Genomic DNA, 22,403 nt, shown 5'->3' with positions numbered 1-22,403 from the left:
GGGCAGAAGCTGCAGAGATAGAAATGCTTGCATCAGCAGTGGCAAGATTATGTGACATCACAAACGGGAAACTAGTGGTGGAGAATCAGAGAGAGAGAGAGAGAGAGAGAGAGAAAGAAAGAAAGTAGGTCTGAAAGTTATGGTGGATTAAGTCCATGACATATTCTCCATTTTAGGACACAAATTTTGTATGCTTAACTTGTATCTTGCAGTGGAGAATAGGGTCCAAGAAGTGTAGTTTTGAATAGGTCTTCAAATGAATGAGCCAGGAGAGATGTGTAGGGAGGTGGAAGTTGCACTAATGAAAGTATGGATGAAGATTTCTGCAACAGGGGCAGGGAAGGAGGAGACGTATATAGGCAATGCCTTGGAGAGGATGTAGGTTTGTTTTGCAGACAAAGGATTGTGTGAGAAGTAAAATGTGAGGATTAGGATGATGCCACAAGTTTACAAAGAGACTGAAATGAATGGGAGGAATGAATCAAGGAAAGAGGTAGATAAGTTAGAATAGTGTTTGGGAATGCTTCTTCTTTTCCAGGACTAACATGTCTGTGTCTGAGATAGTTAGCTGGAAGAAGATGAGACGAAGCCAAGTATATTTTTATTAGAGATGTGTCAAAAGGCAAAATATGTACAGCTGGAGATTATCAGTGTAAAATGGGCTGTTAGAAATTAAGATAACTGAACGCAATGAAGGTAGAAGGCTGTGGGTCTCCACCAAGGAGAATTCTTGGTGTAGAGAAGGAATTCCCACCAAAACAGAGAACAAGCAACTTCATAGGTAATAGGAGAGCTATGGACAAGGAGGGATTCAGATATCTTACACAGCTGTGGAAATTGAGTATTCCTCAATATCAAAGGTGGCTCTGAGGCCCAGCTGTATGAGCATAGAAAGAGAGCCTTCAATAGCAGAAGGAAGAAATATATTTGTCATGGGTTAACTACAGGTTGGACCTCCCTGGTCCAGCACCCTCAGGACCTGACTGGTCCTGGATGAGGGATTTTGCCAGACCAGGGGAGGTCATTTCTGGACCCCCTGCTGCTGGCTCCTTCACCCAGCTCCTGGCCTCTCAGCTGGTGCCTCACCTCCTGCTGGCCCTGCTGCCCTGTCAACCCCGCTGGGCAGCCATCACTGCCGTGGCTTTGCGCCCCACCAGGCAGCTGCGCGCGCTATGCTGGGGCTCTGGGTCTCACCGGGCAGCCACGCACTGCGGATCACTGCCCCGCCGACCTACCGTGGTTCCCAGCCAGGCCGGGCAGCCATGCACATATCTCCCAACCCTGCTGGGCAGACCCGCAGTCATACGCTGGGCTGACCCGCAGTCATACACTGGGCAGCTCACTGCCCTGCCAGCCCCACCGGGATCCTTGCTACTGGCCCTCCACTGGGACTCTCTGGTCCTGCAGCATCATGCTGAACCCTGGATGTTGCCAGACCAGAGAATCCCAGGTAAGAAAGTTTCAATCTGTACAGGAAAGAGTGGTTTCCAAGTTATGTACAGTGTGAAGATCATCCAGGGTACTCTGACCTTTGAAATTATCTAGGCTCAAATGTGGGATGCAGTGTATGATGTTTACCCCAAATGTGGGACACACAACATTTGTCAAGCTGGAAACTCAAAATGCTGTGGAGTTCCTCCCTTTAATGTAAAAAACTCCTGTTAGAACTTTATTTTCATGGTTCTTCATTTGTGAGGTAAATAATTTTTTACAATAAAAAGGTGAGGATGTCAAATTTGTGTGGCAGGTAGGTAAATTTAGGACTAAAATAACTATCCTTCCAAGTGATGGGCACTTGGGATCTATGAGAGAATCAGACAGAGAGGTGAGAGAAACCTACTTTCTTGATTAGACTGATGAGACATGGATACTTACAGGGAGTGCTGCAGATCTGCCGTGGCTCTTTTAATAAAAAATAATTGGAAAAAATGGTGTGTAAAGTCATGGGTATGAAAATTCAGCTATAATTCTTTTAATACAATATGTATAACTCCCTCCATTTTCACTGCTACCTTCTCTTCCTCCTTCTTGCTTCAAAGGTGTGGAGACCATCAACCACCCAGAGCCGCACATTGGCACAGCAACCCTGCTTGGTGTGGAGGGAGGGCCCTGGGGTAAAGAGGCAGGAGAGCAATCCCATTCTGCATTCACTTCACAGCAGCAGCTCCTTTCCCACAGGATTGGGACTGGCTCCCCACACTGGGCATTGCCATCTGGATCACATGTGGGTCACTGGCTCATATTTGGCCTGGCCCACCTCTTAATCATCATGTAGTGTTCAGAGCTGGGAGCCAGGCCAGATCTTACAGGACAGGAACCCCACTTTGGGATGAGTGTGGGCTGGGCTAGCTCTCCAGCCCTTTCCACTGTGGCCTCGTCTCTCTACTAAGTTAGTAACCCACCCCTAGAATCTTACCACAACTCAGTGACAGTTCATGATCCAAGGTTTGGAAAATACTGCTTTATTACAAACATGGGTACAAATTAAAATCAGAAGGCTCCATAGAAAAGGTGAGAGAGAGCTGAGGAAGGGAAAGTAATGGAAAAGAGTAATAGTGAGGGGTTAGGGAAGCAATATTGCCATGAATTAGGGTAATAGATGTGAAGAAGGAAGTCTGCAAACATGATTCTCTATTCAGAACAATTTTCTGGTAATTAGGGATTTAATTAACCCAATCCTAAATTGATTTCTGCTGTCCATTAGAATAGCAGAAATCAGTTTATCTCATGAGTTTCTTCAGATATGTTTACAATATACAGAGTTTTCAAAAATAGCACCAGAAGTTAATATTCAGGTCAGATGTGACTGAACATTTTATCTTTAAAGAGCACGAGAAACATTTTTTCGTTTCACTTCTCTGTTAAGGCTGGGATTTTCAAAAAGTTGTAAGTGCCTATCTCCCCAGGGGTCCCTTGAAAATTGTGATTGAAGTTAGGGAAATATACAAATGTTTTGTTGTCCCATAAAATAATCATACTTTGTGTTTCATCATAGTTGAGTCCTGGGTTGGCGTTTATACAGTCAAGGACTGTTACCCAGTGCAGGAAACCTACACAAAGAACTACAGCGTGACAACCTCCACCCGCTTTTTCGATTTAAAGCTGGGTATTACTGACCCTTCTGTGTTTATTCCACCCAGCACCTGCCAGGAAGCCCAGCCAGTAAAGATGAAAGATGAATGTTGATTATGGACAATTGGTTGTGACATGTAACCTGCTTTTCAATCCCATTGTTGCTCTTTTGGGAATTCTAAAATTTCACTAGAAAGGGAACACAACATTTAATTGAACAGAGAGCTAAGATGTGTAACAAAAAGGACATTTTATTTCATTGTTTCACTAAATTAAACTCTGTTCAGTGATTCACTTGTTGTGTTTTTACCAATGAAGTTTATAGGCACTATGTTAGCTGTGAATTTTTTTGAAAGTTTCATTATTTAATATGTCAAAATGCCAACACAAAAGTATATTGTGCTCTTATTAACATAAAGGAAAAGTTGAATATCATTTGTTACTTCTGGAGAGATTTGTGAGGTTGGTAAAATACAGTCTGTTTAAGAGCTAAACTGTAACCATAAAATGGCATAGTTTAAGCAGACAATATCAGAGTGATTAAATGCATTCTCTTGGGTTTTTTATCCTTGCTCTTAAAAAAAGCTGTCAGTCAAGAGTGTGGCGATTTGAGATTTTTGTGTTGTGTATGGCTGTTTGTTTGTTTGCAAAGAACCAGAATAACTATTCATAGAATATACATGACTGTTTTAATACTGTATTGGGGAGAAAATAAAAAATTAAGCCATAATTTTTCTTGCATTTATTAATCCCTCAGTGAAGCCTTTCTACAATGTCTGATTAGAGATTTTTTTTGTTTTATTCATTTCTAATTCATGCTTTGTCAAGGCATTGTTGCTTTTAATCTGTGCAAATAAATTAATAGATACTGCACTCTGAATTGCTATAATTGTTTGTAACACCTACATCCAGAAGCCTTTTTCTCCCTCGCTCCTGTCACCTAACTAGCTAAAGCTAGATTAATGCATATATAGCTCCTCCCATTGCAATTCAAATGAAAGACCTAAATGTGTGACAGGCGGAAAAATAATATTTTAAAGCCCTTCTTTATGGTATGATTTCAATGCACTATGATCCAAGCACAAATGACAATCATCTTTTGTTTGCAACCTTTCCTTTGATCACTGAACACATTCATTGTTAAATCAGCATTCTAGAACATTAATATACACATGCAGCTATTTTCTGGGGGAAGGAACAAGAGCTTCATTTAAATAAATAAAACAAAAAAGCCCCAGGAACTGTACATTTTTAGCAGTACAAACAGAACAGGACATTCAAGTGATATAGACTATATAATTGTCACCATCTTCATGTGTATGAAATTATAGTAAATACTTTAGTCTTCTATAAGTCTAGGATCTTATTTCAATTGTTAATTGATTATATACATATACCTAGATTTTCTGATCCCTTAATTCATGTTTGCTAGTACCTCATTTCATGAGTACTCCTGCTGAAGCCAACAGGACAACTTTTAGAGGCATCAGTAAGGGGATCAAATTTTGGCCCTTAAAGATAATTTTTTGAAAATATCCCACAAGACTTCCTTTTCTAGGATAGTCTTCTAAAGAGAAAATTATCTAGAGTGATAGTGAGGGGGGAAGATTACCTACAATATATAATTTACTGATCAGTAGTTCCTTCTTAGCTAACAAAAACCAAAGACCAAAACCATCTTTGGAAGTGTGTGGAGCTAGGTACATTATTTGTTTCTATATGTTCATTTCTCTACTGCTTTTATCATGTAGACACTGCAGCACAGTGTACGTGTGTATTTTCCTTTCAGAGCTGGAGTTATGAAGGAATTTTCTTTAGTGGAGTCCTTCCTGCAAGTATACATGTGAATTAGCTGAAGTATAACTAATTAGTGATATTTTCCCAAACATTTAAACTTTATTGAGATGTGCTAGTGATCCTATCAATTTAGTATGCAGTTAGTCTATGTGATTTCTCTATAATTTTGTGACAACTTAAATACTAACTGCATATTGTTTTCATTAGGGCAACATGCATTTCTTAATATATGGTTCTTGTTGAAATCTGGAAAATATAATAAATCTGTCTAGCAGACATGGAAATGTGATTCCACATCATCAGGAAAGACTGTGTTGTGGTTTAACAGATAAAAATGTAATCTCTCTGTGTGTGGATGTAATACCATGCTTATGATTATATTGGTTCTAAAAATAATATTACAGTAGATGGTATTTTAATATTCATTTGCAGAAGTCTGTAACACAAAGTGCTTTTAAAAATGTTGCTGTGACAGCCAAGTTAATTCTCAATGACAAAACATATGCAGCATAAAACAATGCTGTTTTTGCATGTTTGAGTTCTGCTTTCTATATTCAATAAAGGGACTTGTCAAAAAAAAGAACAAAGAGCCTTGATTTTGTTTTCTCATTGTTTTAAATTAATGTATCATTAACCAAAAAGTTTGCCTAACTTATTCTGTTGTTTTCAGCAGAGGCATATAAGGCCTTTAACATTGCTTATTGACTTTTTTACACCACTATGGCAATCTTAAGTGCTTTATAGTGGGAGTAAATTACATTTATGCCTACTTTAAGGCCCATTTCCATTGCCTGACTGATGTAGAACGGCTTTTGTGTAGCTAACACTCTGGAACAATAATTTCTTACAGCAACTACCCTGGGCGTAATCAAATATTGCTTATCTGCGGTGAGAGAGGCACTAGGAGTAACAGTAGCTTTGGAGTTGAAAATCTTGTGAGAAAAAGTGTGTGTGTGTGTGTGTGTGTGTGTGTGTGTGTGTGTGTGTGTGTGTGTGTGTGTGTGTGTGTGTGTGTGTGTGTGTGTAATTTCCAGTACTGGCTGGTTTCAGCTTTGCCAGATTTAGTGCAAAAAGAGGCTTTTGTGCCATATTTTTGTATCTCTGCTTTGATGCTTAGCCAAAGCAGAAAGTGGAGAAACATAACATTGTTTTGTTTAAAGCTAATAAGACATTCCTGAATCACTCAAAAAAGATTGTTTTATAGTTTGGCCTAGCGATTTGAACATTTGGGTTAGTTCGTATTTTAACTAGTTTGTTTAGACCTAATGTTAATCTAGGGTCAGAGTAAGGTTGCCAACTGTCTAATAATCACACAAACCCAAACAGCCTTGCCTTGCCCTGCCCTGCCCTGCCCCAACGTCATGCCCCTGCCCAGAAGCCCTGCCCCACTCACTTCTTCCATGCTGTCTCCGTCATTTATTCTCCCTACCCTCACTGACTTTCACCAGGATGGGGAAAGTGATTGGGTTGTGGAGAAGGAGGCATGAACTCTGGGCTGGGGCCAAAGCATTTGGAGTGTGGGAGGAGGCACCAGGCTGAGCCTGGGGCAGGAGTTGGGCTGCAGGAGGAGGTACGGGCTCTGGGAGGAGTTTGGATGCGAAAGGGGGCTTGGTGCTGGGGCAGGAGCACTGAGTTTATCAAAACTAAATTATGAATATAATTTGTTGGGAGAAAGTTAACATGGTTTCTGTAAAGGGAAGTCATGCCCTACTAATCTAGAGTTCTTTGAGGGGTCAACAAACATGTGGACAAGGGGGATCCAGTGGATATAGTGTACTTAGAGTTCCAGAAAGCCTTTGACAAGTTCCCTCACCAAAGGGATACCAGGGCACATTACGCCTACGTACTGGGGTAACCCTATTGACTGCCTGATAGGTAGGCCCCACTGCCCTGCACACTGGGATAATTATGTTGGATCTAGCAATTAGGCCTTTCTGCTCTGAGAACATGGGGTACAGACTGTCACAACATCCTTCTGTTGATAAGATTAACACATAGGTAAAAATATATGGTACACTCCTCTTTATCTAAATGGCCTGAGAATATCTGAAACTTTCAGATAACCATGTGTTCGGCTACTTTGACTGTCAGTTTTGCTGATATAGGAAGTACAGGGAAGAAAAGGAGTAATGCTGATGTTTGCTTAATAGTTCGTACTTTATTAATTAATAAAAAATAATTTTATTAACTTTATTAAAACACCAAAATTATATCGAAACCATTCTGGATATAATTTAATTCTGAATTTTTTATCTCTTTTAAAAAATCTGATTAATCACAGTTTGTAATTTGTGAGCATTTCTTTGTTTCTTCAGGTTTCTGATGCAAGCCATCTTCATTAGTCACTAAGGCCAGGTCTACACTACAGCAGAAGGTTGAATTAAGATATGCAACTCCAGCTATGTTAATTACGTAGCTGAGTCAATGTATCTTAAACTGAGTTTATGCACTGTCCGCACCACAGAAGGCTGACGGGAACAACTGCTTCCATCGGCTTCCCTTACTTCTGATGAGGAGTAGGAGTATCAGTGCTGACAGGGCCCTCTCTGGGTTCAATTTAGCAGGTATAGTGAAGTGTTGAATTTCTGTGTAATGTAGACATGACCTAAGAGTATACCTGAGAAGTTACTGATGGGTGATTACTAACATAGGGTATATGGAGGAGGACACACTGTGAAATCAAATAAATAGGATTTTCAGATGAAGGGAATTCGGACACAAGGAATTATACTGTATGTAGTTAGCATAGTGGTAGTGTCACCTCTGTAGCTTTTCTACAGTATATCACTTTTTCCCCTTAATATATATATAATTTTAAAAGGCTTTAGCTGAAAGAGTCACATGGATTGATACAGCCATTTCTGGAAGCAGATCAAAATGAAGGCCCAAAATACTTATTAAGCAAAATAAAGCATAAGATTACTTACCACAAAACTCTCTCTGCTATGAAAGACAAGTAGGAAAGACAAGTCCTATTGTAGCCATGTCAGTCCCAGGCTATTAGAGAGACAACTTCAGTTGGTGAGAGACAAGGTTTTGAGTTTACACTGACTCAGGCTAGTCTCAGAGCGCAAGTTCTAGCCCAGGTCTGAGCAAAATATCCTCTGTGGGCCGGATCCGGCCTGTGAAGCTGCCAGATCCGGCCCACGGATGCAGCAGGAAGCCTCAGGCAGACTCCCTGGCTGCTCCCCACACGCTGCTGAGAAAAGCAGCCTTGTGGAGCTCTGTTTAAACAGCTGTGAGCCGGGGGAGGGACATTTCTAACAAACAAACAGTTTGGATGTTCTCGAAACAGCACTAGTTCAGTTGTCATTTCCATGTTACAGTCCATGTCGTTTTAAGAGAGGTTTGAGGGTTTTGGCCTCTCCAATAAAATTATCCTTCACTCAGTCACAAACTCAGTATCATTTTCAGTCACAAAAGTGTTATCTCAATAGGCTGACAAGTTCATTTCAGTGCTTATTTCTGTTTTTCTATTGGACTGTATTGAGGCATGTAGTTAGAGGCAAATAGGCTACCCTACCCTCTGTAACAAGGGACTGCTGGGAGGCAACTTGTGATACCCCTTTAAGGATATAGAATATTTTTCCTCCCATCTCCCATGCAGAGGGCATCCCAACTTGCTACAGCTAGTCCCCTCCTCTTGTCCAGTGACTTGCTGCTGGGGTGAGCAACTCAGGAGCAGCCCCTACACTATCCCAAGCCCAGCAACACCATTCAGGGTGATCTTTATGTAGGTTATGCAAGGGTGGCGAGGCTCCCGACTCCCTCCCCGCCACTGCACAGCTGCATACAAGGGAGACATAGTCTAGTCATAAATTGTCTAGTCATAACTGAAATAGAAATTGAAAGCAGATGTCAAGCGGTGAGAGTTAGTATAATACATACATCATCTAAGACCTAGATGCCTGAATAATCATTTCTTGGCCTGCTGTATACTTCTGGACAGTAAGCATGAGTCAGCTTTCAGTCGTCTTTCTTGGGCCAGGGATCTGGGTTAGAGAACTCTCTCCCACACGTGATACTTCATTGGTTGCCTCTAGGGCTTGGGTAGGACCTGGTTATTGAATCAAGCTTAATCCTGGCTCTACTGGGCCTCTCCACTTTGTTTTGATTTCCTTTTTGGGATGTGTTAACTCCTTGTCTTCCCTGGTTTGTGTTTTAATAGGATATGTCTACATTGCATTCCTCTTCTGAGAGAAGAATGCAAATGCAGACGAGCGAAATTGCAAATGAAGCGCGGATTTGAATTTCTCGTGCTTCGTTCGCATAATCGCGGACCGCCGCTATTTCTAAATACCCTATTTTGACATAAAGAACACAGTGCAGACGTGGTTATTTTGAAAGAAACCCCTTCTTTCGAAATAACCCTTACTCCTAGTGGTTATTTCGAAAGAAAGGGTTTCTTTCAAAATAACTGCATCTACACAGCATTCTTTATGTCGAAATAGTGGTGGTCCGCAATTATGCGAATGAAGCACGGGAAATTCAAATTCGTGCTTCATTTGCAATTTCGCTCATCTGCATTTGCATTCCTCTCTCAGAAGAGGAATGCAATGTAGACATACCCACAGAGAGTTACTTGCTCCCTTTTGTTTGATAGAGTGGTTTGCCTGAATGTCACTGGGCTTCATCTTTTGCCATTTCCTTTTCGGCTGGCTGTTGGTCTTTTCATGTGGTTCTTAGTTACTTATTGCTGTGATATTGTTAATTTGCTGTACTTCACTCTATACATATTCACTTGGTAAGCACCTTCTACATTCATTCCATTAACAAAGTACATTTAATTATGACTCTGGGTGCTCAGGTAGTAGAGCACAATTATGACACAATAACCAAGATACTGGAGTTTACTTTAAAGGGAAAAATGAGTTGTACAAGAGAACACAGATTTCTTAAAACAAAAATCAAACCTTTTCACAAAGGACTATTTATGTTTCACATATATCCCTTAGCACATATAGATGTTTCTCTCAACAGGAGGGATTGTCTATTAGTGACATCTGCTCTCTTTCATGTGCACGTGTCTATCTGTCATTGACAGGAACCATTTTGCTGCTTTCAGGCAAAACACACATTCCTTGTTCCAGGTATGTCATGAAGTTCCGCTTTGATTCCTGTGAAATGTCAGAACTGGAACAGAACTAATGGCAGCCCAGCCACTGGAGCAGAAGAACAGCCGTGAAGGATTGAATAGGAGTTGTGCATGGCCCATGGGCAGATGAATAAGCCACTCTGGTCCCTTTAAAGCTAATTGGATTTAGGCTGGCACAGCCAAGAGACAATATACTCTGACTGGTATAAAATATTTGTTCAAAAAAAGCTTATGCCAGCAAATATTTTTAACCTTTTTTTTCTTTTAAAACTATGCAGTCGGTTATGAACACCCCCGTCTTGGGAATTTCAGCTGGAGATGTTATTTCCTTTTCTACTATTTAGTTTTGAAATGAAAGTTCTTAAGGGTGTGTAGTGGGGCAAATAGGTTAAAGCAAGCTAGAGGGAGCCTTTGCAGGGCCCTGGCCAATCAGGGAAGGGCTTAGAAGGAGCCAATGAGGCAGCTCTGGTTATAAGGAGCTGCTCAGAAGAGCTGCTCAGCAGAGCAGTGGGCAGAGAGGTACCTTAGAGAAAGCAGTGCTGGGCAGGCTCAGGGGAGCTAGAGAGAGGGAGGCTGCAGCCTACTACCTGCCACGGTGCAGGCCTTGACACAAGGGCCAGAGAGGTGCTGGAGTGACCAGGGGAAGTGGCTCAGGGAACAGGAGGCAGTAGAGGGTAGAGAAGGAGGGCAGGACAAGGCTGCTGCCACAGTGGGCTTGGGTCCCTCCTCTTTTCCCTTGCACTGCACTTAGCCATGCTGAGGCATGGGCCACGTGGGCTGTGGCTTGCCCCTGAGGTAAGGAGCTAGACTGAAGCTACAGTTGGCCACAGTGGCAGGCCTGAGATTACGGACTGCTGATAACCACCGAAGAGCAGAGGTGAGAGACCCATGTGGTAGGCACTGCGGGAAGGCAGTGTCCTGGAGACGACACCGTGATCCGGGAAGCAACATGGGTCCAGAACAGAACGGAGAGAGCATGGAGTGAAGCTAAGTGAGACACTGGCCAGCAGAGGGTGCCCTACTGAGGACAGAGCTAACTTCCAGTGTAACCAGCAGGCGACACTACAGTGGTGAGTCTCACGATGCTGTAACGGTGGAATGTAATTTTGTGTTCATTTACATTATATGATTACATAGATTAGCTATTGATGATGTACAGTTAATTTACCTGTGCTTTTTTATATTCACTCAAGATCTGGTCCACTATACTTACTCAGTGCAATTTTTCTTTGTATTTGTTACAATACTGAAACATCTTTTTTCTCTCAGTACAGTTTTCCCAAAAATATTCTTACTCCCCAATACAGATTTTGTGCTTATTAGATGGGAGGAATGCACTAAATGTTAGATTAAAACCTCTATTTATGAACTGAGAACCCAGTTCCGCTCTTGGAATGTCATACTGTCCCACTGAAGAGAACAGGATTACCCCACTGCAGAGGAGAGCAGAATTGGGCCTTAGAAAGATATTTTATGATGGTTGATTCAGGAGTTACAAATGCTTGTTATCTATTAATTGTCATAGATCCCTGGAAATCTATGGAGTTATAGAAAAAATTATACCAGCTGAGGACCTGACCATCTTTTGCTCTCTTGTGTTTTATAAGATGGACAGATAGCTTCATAAACTTCCAGGGATCTATGACAATTTACACTCCCTAAATTTACACATGCATCTGATGAAGTGGGTCTTTTTTTTATAAGATGGACAGATCCTCAGCTGGTGTACATTGTTTATAGCTTCATAAACTTCCAGGGATCTATGACAATTCACACTCCCTAATTTACACATGCATCTGACGAAGTGGGTCTTTGCCCACGAAAGCTTATGCTCCAATACATCTGTTAATCTATAATGTGCCACAGGACTCCTTGTTGCTTTTACACTCCCTAAGGATCTTTCACATTTTGTATTTGAAGACCACCGGTGATAAAATAACATCCCATACTCACTTCAGAGACATTCACAATTAGGAATGAACAAACTCATTTTGCCTAATTTCTAACTTATTCAAATACTGAGTTGGAATTTTCAGCTCAGACTTGAACATTAAATGGTTTATAGGAGAGGTCCTGTGAAAAGATGGGGGGGGGGGGGAGACCCAGAAAGGACAGGGTGAAAGTAGAGCAGAGAGTGACCAGAATGAGAATGCACTTTGAGGAGAAATACACCAGAGGTTGCTTTGGGGAGGGAGTGTTTCTGGGAATGATCTAAGTAACACTAGGGGTCAACTTGGAACCTGCAAGCTGTGGCAGTAGGTGGATGTCAAAGGTGCTTAAAGCTAACTTTGCTCTGCTCTCCTCTCCTCACCTCACCTATAGCAAGTGGATCAGTGGTACAGATGAAGATCTAGTCCAAAAGATCTAGTCCAGAGCATAGCTCCTGGGACAGCTTGGCAGTTGCCGATACAGAGCATTGGCTGCCCTCTAACTTTTAAAAAAATATTTACCGCACATCTGGATTTAAAGAAAGATTCTTTTGAGAATAGCATAGATGCCCAAAGTACATTGCAAGAGTCACAAAATATCAAATAACACTAGGCATGCCCATCCCTACATACAATACATTTACTGCTTCACACTAAGGCTACATTTACACTGTAGCCTTCTTCTGGAAAATCTTAAGCAAATGAAGTGCAGCGTGGAATATCGCCACGCTTCATTTGCATCATTAATTAGGGGCCATTTTTGCACAAGAGGCTTTTGCGCAAAAAGGAGCTATGTAGACGGCTCCTTTTTGCACAAAGGCCCCCTCTTGCGCAAGAGCCGTTCTTCCTCATTTTTTCAGGAAGAACAGCTCTTGTGCAAGAGGGGGTTTTTGCACAAAAGGGAGCCGTCTACACAGCTCCTTTTTGCACAAAAGCCTCGCAAAAGCAGCTGCTACTTAATTATGCAAATGAAGCATGGCGATATTCCATGCCATGCTTCATTTGCATAAGCTTTTCCAGAAGAAGGCTACAATGTAGATGTAGCCTTAGGGAATGTCTACACTACAATTAAAAACTATGGCTGGTCCATGCCAGCTAACTTGGACTTGAGAGAGGGGCTGTTTAATTGAGGGCTTGAAACTAGACTCCAGCCCAAGCTCTGATATCTACAGTGCAGTTCAACAGCCCCTTCGCTTAAGCCCCTTAGCTCGAGTCAGCTGACATAGGCACAGGTTTTTAATTGCAGTGCAGTCATATGCTGAAAGGCTCCCGGCCAATGGAGGTTGGTGTTAAATCCTTAATCCAGGGATTTATCAGGCTTGGGTGATGCACGGGGCTTTGCATGGACTCTGGGTGAATTTGACTTTTAGGCCTTGATTTTGGGAAATGCTAACCACTTGCAATTCCCAATTAAATAGGTAGGTAGATATTACAGGAAAGCAAAATCCTATCCAGTCTGTGGATATTAAGTCATCATGTATGATCCTGTCCTTTTCTTTCCAAGAAAAGTTTTCTTAACTGAGGTGCTGAAGTTGGAATTAAAAACTCTTTACTTCGTTCCATGCAATTTCCACCTTGTGGTCTTTCTTTTCTAGCACGCTGCCAAAAGTATATTGCCCTTAGGGTTATATTTTTCCAGTGATTTTGCTCTTACAGATGGGAATGAAAGGAACAAATGGGTCTAACAGGAAATGTTCTGAGAAATAATAAAAAAGTGTAGTCTAAAAAGAAACAAGGCATGATGACATGGTCCCATGCACCTTCTGCCTTTTCCACCATGTGAGCCACTTGAGTTGGAATTGCAGAACAGGCAAATGAGAGAACTAAGTCTCAGAAAGTAAAGAACTATCACACACTTCAGAGATTGCTGTTATACTATATATATTATACAGTACTCGCATGATGTCAGAAATGTTGCTCACGAATGAAATTACTTACCCTCCCTGGAGGTTCTGTTTAAGAGCAGAAGTAAATGTTGGATAATACCTTAACAGCAAGTTGCATCTCAGCCAGCCAAAAACATCAACAAAGATTGGCCAAAGACAATACATTTCATAAAACTTCCTGCAAAGATTCTTATTTCCATGGCAGCTGCTAGAAGCACTGGCTTTTAAAGGGCTTTGAGATTCATATAATAAGTTCCAAGTGTTTAGTCAGGTGTTTCAAATGGCGTAAAGAACTTTGGTCCACCTGTTTCACAGCGTGTCTGTAGAAGTGGTGTGTTCCGTGATCAACAGCACTTCATACTGGAAAATGTCTCACTGAAATATTCCATTGAATAATATTAATTCACACACAATTCTTGGGGATGAATTGTAAACTCAGGACCTGGCCCTTAATGATCTTTTGACATTTTTCTTTAGAAAAAATCGGAGTACGCCTGTGTTCCCTACAAGTTTTCCATCTACATTGGCTATAAGATGAGATCTTTTCCTTTTGGATGTGGACTTCATTGCAGTTAGGTAGGACTTTATCACATTCAGACTAGCTCACTGCGACGTATGCTACCATCCGAGTCTATAACTGAAAACAATTTAGAAATTGTTGGGAATGTGCTAGTTCTGCAGCCCATTTGCTCTGTGGAGCTCTTCACTAAGAGTAATTGCATTTCATTGCTGTAATCTGCAGGGACACCAGTATAGATTTTGACCCATAAAATGGTATACTGTAGTTTAGGTCCTCACTGCCTAAAAGATTGTGTTGTCCCTTCATGATACCACCACAGTTGTAATTAGCTTAGGTACTTGAACTAACAATAACCTGGTGTCAGGACATTTGAGGCACATCTACACTGCAGGGCAAAAGTCGAATTAAGATATGCTACGTCAGTTGAGTAGCTGAAGTTGAAACAGCTTAAATTTGCTTTTGGTGCTGTTTACACATCAGGAAGTCGGAGGAAGAACACTCTTCCTTTGACTTCCCTTACTCCTCGTGAAATGAGGATTACAGGAGTCAGAGTAAGAAGTCCTCCAGCTTGACAGTATTTTGAAATAACAGGTGGCTGTGTAGCTGCACACTGTGTTATTTCAAAATAACATCAGTTATTCTGAAATAATGCTGCTGTGTAGACGTACCCGTTTAGCGTGGGACTTTGACTCCGGCTTTACTCCCCCAGCTAATGTTCCAGAGCTAGATTTGTTAGCTTTGTGGCATATTTCTTGGCCATATGTTTACACAAGCTTTTAAATGGATGGGGGTATCAGTGGGATTGAGCTTCTTTTCCTTATGTGGAGAGTTTGGTGGGCTTCTGCTGGAATTCTACTCATTGTGCAAGTTGTTTATTGTATTAAATACTAAGACTGTTTTGATCAGCAAATTTTATTAGCTGAAAGAAATTAAGAGTCACAGTATCGGGATCTGAACTGGATATTCCAGCCAAATACCAGCACAGATAATTACATTGTACCTACCTAAATTCCCCCTTCAGTTTCAACTAGACCAAGAAAGAACAGGGGTAATTATGACTTGTGCTGCAGTTCTTATACTAGACTATTATTTAGTGTTGCTCTATACTCTTTAACACTGACTGCCTTTCACTATGGGGCCAGCCAGACAGACTGACTGACCAAATGAGCTTTTTGGGGAAAGGTAGAAGACAATTGATTTTTATTATCACCATCATCAACAACCACTTTCTCTTGATTAAACAACAGAAGTGTTTCTGAAAAGCCCTGGATACTGATATCTTTACTAACATCCTTTGTTAATTGCTTCAAGGTTTATTGATGAAGAGTGCTGAAGAAGAGCTTAACTAGTACTTTTATTTCTTATTCACAGGCTAGTACAACACAGGCAGCATTAGCAAAAACTCCTCCCTTCCTTCTTCATCTCTGTGTCTCAGCCCTGACAACTATTTCATTGTCTGTGCCCATTCAGTCCTTTGATGCTTTAACTCAAGTGACAAAATAGAGGACCAATTACCACCAGCTGTAACTACATATTTTTGTTATGTGGACACATGTCTTTAAGCAGCTAGACTGAGAAGACTAACTCATTTTACACAGCCTATCACATAGCCACCAGATACACAGTACTTTCGGCTGCCACTCAGCTGAGCTAGATTTAAACATGGGTGAAAGTCTCTGTATCTCATTACCAAGTCTTTAGTATTCCAGGCTTCATATAGAAATCACAGGATTACATCTAGTAGAACACAGAACTCAAGTTGATGAATGACATTTTAATTTCTTTTTACTAACCACACTACAGGTTGGGCCTTGCTGGTCCGGCACCCTCAGGACCTAACTGGCCCCGAATGAGGGGATTTTCAGGACCAGGGAAGTCCCTCCCTTTCCTGGCTTGTGCTTCCACTGGGTTAGGGCTCCAGTCTGCCCCCTCTGATGCCCCGGGACTCTCTAAATTCTGCTGTTCCCTCTGCTGCCAGAGCGGAGCACCTCGGCTGGAGCTCTGCAGCCGGAGCAGAGCTCTGCAGCTGCCTGGTTCTGCACCTAAGGGCCGGAACTGAGCATCTGGGGCAGAGCAGCTCAGCAGCTGCCTGGCTCCACGACCAGGGCTGGAGTTGAGTAGCCAGGGCTGGGGTGAAGGGCCGGGCTCCATGGCCAGGACCAGAGTTCCCTGGCTGCTGCTGGGACCAGAACTCCCCGCTGTGCCACCCATCATCCCTCCACCCACACACACACTCACTGGGTTGCCAGTGCCCCCTAATGTGCTCCTGCCTGGCTGCCAGACCTCCCTTTTCCTGAGTTCTGTGGTCCAGGAACATCTGTGGTCCATGCCAGACGACCACAGATGTTGCCGGAGCAGGGACTCCCAGTTAAGGGAGGTACAACCTGTAGAGCAAATTCTCATTTTTACATATGATCAGAAGTTAAAGAAGTAGCCATCTGCTCTCTCTCTCAGATGTTCATGGCCTGTGGCAGGAATGGACGTCCTGTCCTTCTCCAGCCAGGAAGAACATGGGACAAGTCACATGTTGCAGTCTGAGGTTCTCTGAACACCTCTGGAAGTTCAGCAAGTGATACCAGTTGAAGCTCTTGCACAGGCTGGTAACTGGACACTCATGGCAATGGCCCTGATGTCAACTTCTGGTGGCACCAAATCAGCATCCAAGAGGATATCACATCACTTGTTTTTTGCACATCTGAAAACATTCCACCCTGGGCAGCAAAATGCCTAGGTCCCGGCCTTCTCCAACCAACATTTCACCTGCATCCCATACTCTTCCTCTTCCTACATGGAAGCAGGTAGTTTGCCCCAACCCAACCAGATATCTACAAAATAATACAGCAGTTCTTGACAGCAGAAGGGCCTTATAATACTTGCTGAGCAAAGGCAATCTGGAATAACCAGACTATGTACATTCTGGAGCAGGTCTACTTTCTAAATTTTTGTGGAAACTGTGGTAGAGAAACAAGAAACCTCTTCCTTGCCTCCCACTCAGCCACAGCATAAAAAAACCTTCCTCCATCTATCTAAGCACACACACATATGTGTTATAAACACATTTATTTACAAAATGCAAGTGTGCATATGAATTTTGGCATACAAAAATGAGGAGACAAGACTTGTACTTCACCTACCACTTCCAGTTGCCTATTTCGGGTATTGGCAGCTGTCCGTTCTAAATCATTAGGAAATGACAGATGTGCTGTGAGTTTATATAGGATCTGAACTTTTTCCCAAAAAGCGAGGTGGAGAAATAACTCTCCGAGGGGAAAGTCACAAATGAGCTATGAAAGTTACCCATGGTCGAGGATACATCTTGTATCTCATACAAACTCACCATGCCTGCTTAAGGGATCTATGCAGTTCAGTTTCAGCTGGAAAGGTGATGTGATGCCTGTCGCAGAAATGAGCTATTTTTTACAGTTGTAGTTTACCTTCCCATACTCATGGCATTCATTCATCATTCTAGGTTTCAAAAGTCTCAGTCACAGGACTCTCAGTTCCATTCACATTTTTACAAATCTGATACTGATGTCACATACAGTCCAGTAGCATTGGCCATCCCAACCTGTATTAACAAAGAATAGCACACATGTCACTAATTAACTTATCCCAACTCCATTTGAATATATTTTCCTAGCTCAGGTTAGAAATTTCACCTCTTCTGGATGCTTCCTGTTCAAATATACTAAAGGCCTCTGGCTTCAACACCACACTGCTGTATTGAGCCGTATATGTGTGTATGAGTGACTTCCGTGAGCCATGTCACACTGATCTTGCTGACTCTACCCTCCATGATTTGGGCTCTACTTAAGGTGCTTGCTTCTATGGCCACACAGTGTTTTCTGTTGGCCCAGTGCAGTCCTCAGCAAGTGCTGCGTCACAGGGTTGGGGTATCTGCAAAGCAAGAATGCTGAGCTGAGGTCTCTGCTGCAGTCTCGGATCAACGAGGAGCCAGGGAGCCCTGATCCGTAGCAGCTCCCCTCTCTGCCTAAAACTTCCAACTGAGGGCAGGGGGGAGATGAAGATAGTGGCAGTGGAAATAACAAGTTTATGTTTGACGTTAGACAAGGGTTTCTAACCACCAAAGTGAAGCTCTGGAACAGCTTCCGTGGGAAGCAGTGAGGGGGGAAAATCCTAACTGGGGTCAAAACTGAGCACGATAAGTTTATGGAAAGGATGGTAGGATGGAACTGACTACAATGGCACGTAGCTGACCTGGATGCCTGCCGGTGTGTGTGTGTGTGGGGGGGGGGAGTGAGAGTCAAAAGGGACAACTGCCCCAAGGCCTGGAAATCCTAAAAGGTCTGGGGCTCCTGACTGCTGCTGCCTTTTAAATTGCTGCTGGAACACCGCGTGGCACACTCTGGGCAGCTCTAAAGGCTGGGGCAGGGAGGTGCATTCCAGGTGGCACTGAGGGCTGTGGCAGAGATGCTGGCATAGTGCGCTCGCTGCCTGGTCCCACACCTTCCACCCAAAGCCCTGAACCTTCCAGGTGCATGGAGCCAGCCCTCCCCCTCCCCCTTACCCAGCAGACCAGCTCCCCTGATAATCTGTGACTGCTAGTGGCAGATATCATCAATAGCCAGAGATGGGACACCAGGTGGGGAGGGCACTGGGTTACTACAGAGAATTCTTTCCCAGTATCTGGCTAACAAGTCATGCTGATGTACTCAGGGTCCAACTCTATCTTTGGGATCTAGAAGGAATTTCCCCCCTTCTGTTTGGCAGGTCTGGCAAACACACTCAGGCTATGTCCGCACTGCACCTCTCTTGAGCAAAAGCCTATGCAAATGAAGTGTAGATTAGCATATTGCCATGCTTCATTTTCATAATTAATTAGGGGCCGTTTTTGCACAAGAAGCTTTTGCACAAAAAGGAGCTGGGTAGATGGCTGCTTTTTGCGCAAAACCCCTCTCTTGCGCAAGAGCCATTTTTCTAGACTGTGTCTAGACTGGCAAGTTGCGGAAAAACTTGCCAGCCGTCTACACTTGCCTTTTGAATTTCCGGAAAAGCACTGACGATCTCATGTAAGATCGTCAGTGCTTTTCCGGAAATACTGTGCTGCTCCTGTTTGGGCAAAAGTCTTTTTCCGAAAGACTTTTGCACAGAAGGGCCAGTGTAGACAGCACAGTACTGTTTTCCGCAAAAAAGCCCTGATCGCAAAAATGGTGATCGGGGCTTTTTTGTGGAAAAGCACGTCTAGATTGGCCACGGACGCTTTTCCGCAAAATTGCTTTTGCGAAAAAGCATTCTGCCAATCTAGATGCACTTTTCTGAAAATGCTTTTAACGGAAAACTTTTCCATTAAAAGCATTTTCGGAAAATCATGCCAGTGTAGACGTAGCCTCAGGGTCTAACTAATCACCAAATTTGAGGACAGGAAGAAATTTTCCCCTAGGCCTGAGGAGTCTCCACCTTCCGCTGCATTATGGGGCACCAGGTCACTTGCAGGTTTAAATTAAATGGTGGATTCACTGTCATGTGAAATCTTCAGATCATCATTTGAGACTTCAGTAACTCAGCTAGAGATCAGGGGTGTATTACAGGGAAAGGGGGAAGTTATGTGGCCAAGTCAGATCTTTCTTCTTGGGCCCTTCTGTCCATAAAGTCTCCATGCCTTTCTTTTTAAACTTTTTAAGCTTGTGGTGGTGGCCATGGGGAGCAAGGATTCTGGCTCAGTTTTCCTCTCTTCAGGCTTTGTCCATGTGAAAATCCCCTTAGGCCTGAGAGGAGGGTGCTTGCACAAGTAAACACAAATTACAGTAGACTTCCGATAATCTGGGACCTATGGGATTTAGGTGGTGCCAGATTATCAGATATGCCGGACTATCAGGAGGTACTATAAGCAGGTTATATATATATATCATATACATTATATACTGTATATAAAGTGTTCTTAACCCTTTTTATTGTACATACTATATACAGTATACTGTAATGTTTTAGTTTTTTTAAGCCTTTTTTACCCTTTTTGCTCAGTTCAGCTGTTGCCACTGTTACCTTGTGACTCATTTTTTGCCGAAGCTCACTCACTAGGCTCTTGCCATTTTGATGCCGGACTATCAGGAGTGCCGGACTATTGGATGCTGGACTATTGGAGTTTTACTGTATATGACACCTATGGCTCTATTTTAGCATATAAAATGCAGTATGTCCATATATCATAATGCAAACATCTATAAGATTCTGATCTTTTCCTAAGTTAGCGGTTTATTGTCAAGTTCTATTAGAGTACCTTTAAAAATGTAACATAGCACACTACATTGCCAAGTTTCCTTCTGAGTATCGTCCATACTGATCCCCACCAGGGCCGTCCCACAACATTTTGGCACCAGAGGCGGGGAGCTCAAATGACGCGCCCATACCACCTTTTCTCCTGCCTGCCTATTATGTCTCTTGTGCCCTCCTTCCTCCAGCACAGCACTCCACCATCTCTATGCATCTAGAGCAGAGAGAAAACATATGCACCAGCAGCAGACACAATTTTCTACACTCTGGGTCCTAGTGGCGCCCCTCCTCTCCCCCCCGCCCTCCAGTCTGGCACCTGAGGTGGCTGCCTCAGTTCGCCTCATGGTAAGGCCAGCCCTGATCCCCACTCGTATGACAAGTGTGCATCATTGGTTCAGAATTCAAGAATTAGTTGTTAGGACTCAATTGTTAGGATCCTCGGTGCCTTCTTGCCAGCTAAAACAGCTAGAGCTGGTTAAGACAATGGAGGGGAGATGCACTTGAAAAAGACAAAACAATTTTAAAAATTTGAGTGAAAATGGTTTCATGGAAAAAAATAAAATTTGTGAAACTTCTGATTAACTCAAGGAGGAGCCTTCTTTTGTGCATTGGTCAACTATTAGCTGGCTTGTGTTCCTATTTTAGTGGTTGCTTGGATTTGTTGTTTTAATATTGGTTATGTGCTGGCATCATTGTCTAGTGTGCGGGTTGAATTGATTCCCCTATCTGGTTCAAAGCAGCCTAGGTTCAGCTAGCATCCATTCTTGTGGCTTCATCCCATTCCATTGTTTAAGTGGTCATATATAGCAGACTGCAGAAAGGACCTGTAGTTGAAATAAAATACGTAAGATATTGAAAGACACTTTAGACTGAATCTGTCAGTCTGTAAGAGTCTGTACAGCTGGGTGAAGGCCACCCACCAAGATAAAGCTGTTGCTAGAAAGATTCTTAAAGGCTAAAATGCTTGTAACTGTAGGGCACAGCTGGGTTTTATAAGAGCTGTTTTGGATACCAACTCTGCAATTACCAAATAACAGAAGGTAAGAGATTCACAGCTCAGTATTCTCTGTTCATTCTCAATGTCAAAATAGCATAAGTTCTATCCTCAGGGATATGGAAGTCATGATTTCTTGGACCTACATGACATCGTATTCCAGATTCCAAAGTAAATCTTTTCATGCTTGAAGGATTTCATTCCGTCCTCTGCATGAAAGTGGAGTATGATCCTACCTCGGAAGATTCAAGACTGTTACTTGTGTGCATAAAGCTCAATACTGTCGGTAAGGGAGTACCATTCATCTCTTCTTCACCATCATCTGTGATAGGAATAGACACTGCCAATATAGCTTTCAGGGGAGGGTGAAGGGATCATCTCAGCAAATGTATAATCCAGGGTTTTTACAAACCCAAGAGCCAATGCTTCATATAAATGTCTTGGGGGCTTGACTCACTCCTCTCTTTCCCCGTATCAGGAAAGGTCTTTGCAGAGAACACCATGGAGACATTTTTTGTGTTACATTAACCTACAGGAGAAAGTCAGTTTCATCCTCTGTTTAAGAGGATGTCAGTTATTGGGAATAATGTAATCTGCTTCAAATCATACTTTCATTTTCTCCACAAGGAATTTAAGCTGAAAATATAATATCCAGCATGGCAGGTCATCTTAGAATGTTGTGATCCAAACGTGGGTTTGAAAGAGGCCATGAAGTAGGACCATGAAAGAGAATATAAGATACCTTCAGTTTTGCTCCTGATATGGCAAAAGTCTGTACTTCCCAATGCATATTTTACTTCTGAACCAGAGTCAAGAATTTTGCATTCTCTAGAATGTCCTGTTCATCTTCATGCTGACTCTAAAAGAAGCAAAGATCAAG

General features: G+C 42.5%; 1 protein-coding gene across 1 annotated transcript in view; it reads left to right on the top strand.

Moving 5' to 3' along the window:
• EPDR1 (ependymin related 1) overlaps positions 1-5,446 on the top strand; it is a 39,871-nt gene extending 34,425 nt beyond the window's left edge. Inside the window, exon 3 of the mRNA XM_075921740.2 lies at positions 2,996-5,446. Within this exon, the coding sequence (XP_075777855.2) occupies positions 2,996-3,186 (191 nt within the window). The 3' untranslated portion in view covers positions 3,187-5,446. The remainder of the gene's footprint in view (positions 1-2,995) is intronic.
• Positions 5,447-22,403: the final 16,957 nt, after the last annotated feature.

The sequence above is a fragment of the Pelodiscus sinensis genome, chromosome 2 (genome assembly GCF_052426305.1).
Source record: "Pelodiscus sinensis isolate ZL-2025 chromosome 2, ASM5242630v1, whole genome shotgun sequence".
In the NCBI taxonomy this organism is placed as follows: domain Eukaryota; kingdom Metazoa; phylum Chordata; order Testudines; family Trionychidae; genus Pelodiscus; species Pelodiscus sinensis.
This window is presented reverse-complemented; position numbering and strand designations above follow the sequence as displayed.